This window comes from Cyprinodon variegatus, unplaced genomic scaffold, assembly GCF_000732505.1.
Source record: "Cyprinodon variegatus isolate N-32 unplaced genomic scaffold, C_variegatus-1.0 Scaffold189, whole genome shotgun sequence".
In the NCBI taxonomy this organism is placed as follows: Eukaryota; Metazoa; Chordata; class Actinopteri; order Cyprinodontiformes; family Cyprinodontidae; genus Cyprinodon; species Cyprinodon variegatus.
This window is the reverse complement of record NW_015150642.1, coordinates 857,052-859,448: the sequence shown is the minus strand read 5'-3', so window position 1 is coordinate 859,448 and position 2,397 is coordinate 857,052. Positions and strand designations below refer to the sequence as shown.

Sequence of the window (2,397 nt, the reverse complement as noted above, 5' to 3'; positions counted from 1 at the left end):
TGCAGGGTCTGGGTTATGCTTTATAAACTGAATGTAAGTCAACGAAATGTCCCCATATGTCATGAAAACACAGCTGTGTGTGTGTCAATGTGTGTATACCTGCTTACGTGGTTGATGAGGCGGGTCTGCAGGAGCAGATCTCTTCCTGGCAATAGGTTGTCACAGATCAGGTGTTGGTTGGAGCGCACCGCCACACCATTACATACACAAAGTGAACACAACACGTCTAGGACCTAGAAATCCCAACAGAACGGCGTAGCTGTTACAGCCTGAAAACAGTCATTCAAAATCTCAGGCTGATTAAGGCTAAATAAAACTTTTCTCTTTTTTACACATCAATGTAAATCTTTGAAATTTGAATCAATTATTATTTATTCTTTTAGCTTTTTATCTTATTTGAATCTATGTATTATTCTTTGATTTGTGCTTTTAAATTGAAACAAAGAGGAATCATAATATGTTTGTTTTTTCTAAATAAGTTTAATAAAATTATAAAGATAAAAGGAAAGATATACTCTTCACTCCTCTTATGCCATAAATTATGATAATAATTTGGGAAATTGGGAACCAATGTCCATATTTTAACCACTGAACATACCGGCTGCGTACCACTTTTTAATCTCCGATTTGTTTCCATGTCACACTGACTGCACATAGAGAGGCTCTGACTAGGCAGGGTGAGCAGATCAGTGCAGAATTATTTCTTGTATGCATGCCCTGATCTGTGGGCTGCTGCAAGTACATCTAATATGGCCACTAAGCGTGACTTTACGAGCTTGACTGAGTCAAGGATTGCCTTCCATGGAGTAAAAGTACCTTATGATTGCGTCCGTGCTTATCCAGAAGGGAGATGATAGATTTGATGTGTCCCTCCTTGATTATGTTGAGGGCCTCGGGGCTTTCCACCAGCACACAATGAAGCACCTCCAGGATCCCTGCAAAAATCATCATTAATTTATCATTAATGAGACAATGTGTCAGGAATCCAGTTTGTGTGGTCTGTTTTTGTGTTTCCTTTCCTCCTCCACCAGGTGGTGCCCCATCCTCATTGGGCCTCCCTGCACACCTGCGTGAATGGGTGAATGAATGTGGTGTAAAGCGCTTTGGTCAAGTCTCCTAACTTGAATAAAGGTGCTATATAAGTACATGCCATTTACCATTTACCTCGATGCCAGAGTGTTTGCCAATACTGAGTACTCTAGCCATGCCTAGTTTAGCAGAGTCTAACCTGAGTTTTTGTTTGCCAGTTTTTGGGTACTCTAGTCAAACTAAGTTTCTTGTTTTCCTGAGTTTTAATCTGGCTGTTTTTTCTTTGCCTCACGGCAGGAAGTCATCCTGCAAACTGGATGTTTCAGACCTTCTCTCCCCTGGAAGGATCTTCTGAGAACCAAACTGAGCTTAGGATTCAAGTTTGGGGTTTGGATCAACCTTTTCCCCCAAGGATTGTCTGGGGCTTCTCTCTGAGCAGGGGATTAATCTCCACAATAACCCATTCAAGGACAGCAGGAAATCTAAGTGGCAGTCAGCTTCTCCGTTCACCAAGGAACAACCGCAGTCTGAGTAAACCCTGTCCACCCTCCATCAAACTAGACAATCACTGGAACATCCCACACACACTGGATTCAATAAAGACACCTTTTTTCTGGAAACGCGAGTCTGCAACCTATTCCTCCTCTTCAAGTCAAAGAATCTAATTTCCCACTAAGCCTGAACCAACCGCAGTGTCTTTCCCTCACTTTCCAGTTCCGGTTTGACAGTGTTCAGAGCAGCAATGGACTTATCATATTATTCTAAATAAACCTGTTAAACTTTTCCCTGGTCTCTCTGTTTGGTCTTCTGCATTTTGGGTCAGATCTTTAGATAAAACCATGACACAATTAAGGCCCATTCATACCTCACGTTTGGCCTGCACGTCCGTATTTCTGTCCGTACGTTCTATCCGTTGACTCCTTCATACCTCCGTCCGTTGAGGTGCGCAATAACCCGTATGTCCTCTATGTGGCAGATTTCCGCCATTGTTTAAAGCCCAGAATTCTAACCTTCTTTGTGATTTTGTTGACATTTTGTACTAAAAACTCAATACCGCCCCCACCGTTTCCGGTAGTATTGCTCCGTATTGATCCGTTTCGTCCGTAAGCGGAAGCTCCCAATTTTCGTGTCAAAGTACGGACGAAATCGACGGTTAGAACGTATGAAACACTCCACACGTATCCGTATCCGTCTTTTACGTGAGGTATGAATGGGCCTTTAGTCAGTCAGTGAATCAATCAATCACTCAGAATGGGGTTGCATAACTCACATAACATTTATAAATTATATTTATAACTTTTTCCTACTTCTGTTTCATAATATGTATTACTTGAAAACTAAAAATTACCCAAATTCCCTGCCCAAAAT

At 41.6% G+C, this 2,397-nt stretch overlaps 1 protein-coding gene across 1 annotated transcript in view; it reads right to left on the bottom strand.

The window, feature by feature from the left end:
• ryr2 (ryanodine receptor 2 (cardiac)) overlaps positions 1-2,397 on the bottom strand; it is a 250,576-nt gene that overhangs the window by 177,420 nt on the left and 70,759 nt on the right. Inside the window, exons 13-14 of the mRNA XM_015379302.1 lie at positions 817-935; positions 104-233 (exon numbers count right to left, since the gene is read on the bottom strand). Of these exons, the coding sequence (XP_015234788.1) occupies positions 104-233; positions 817-935 (249 nt within the window). The remainder of the gene's footprint in view (positions 1-103; positions 234-816; positions 936-2,397) is intronic.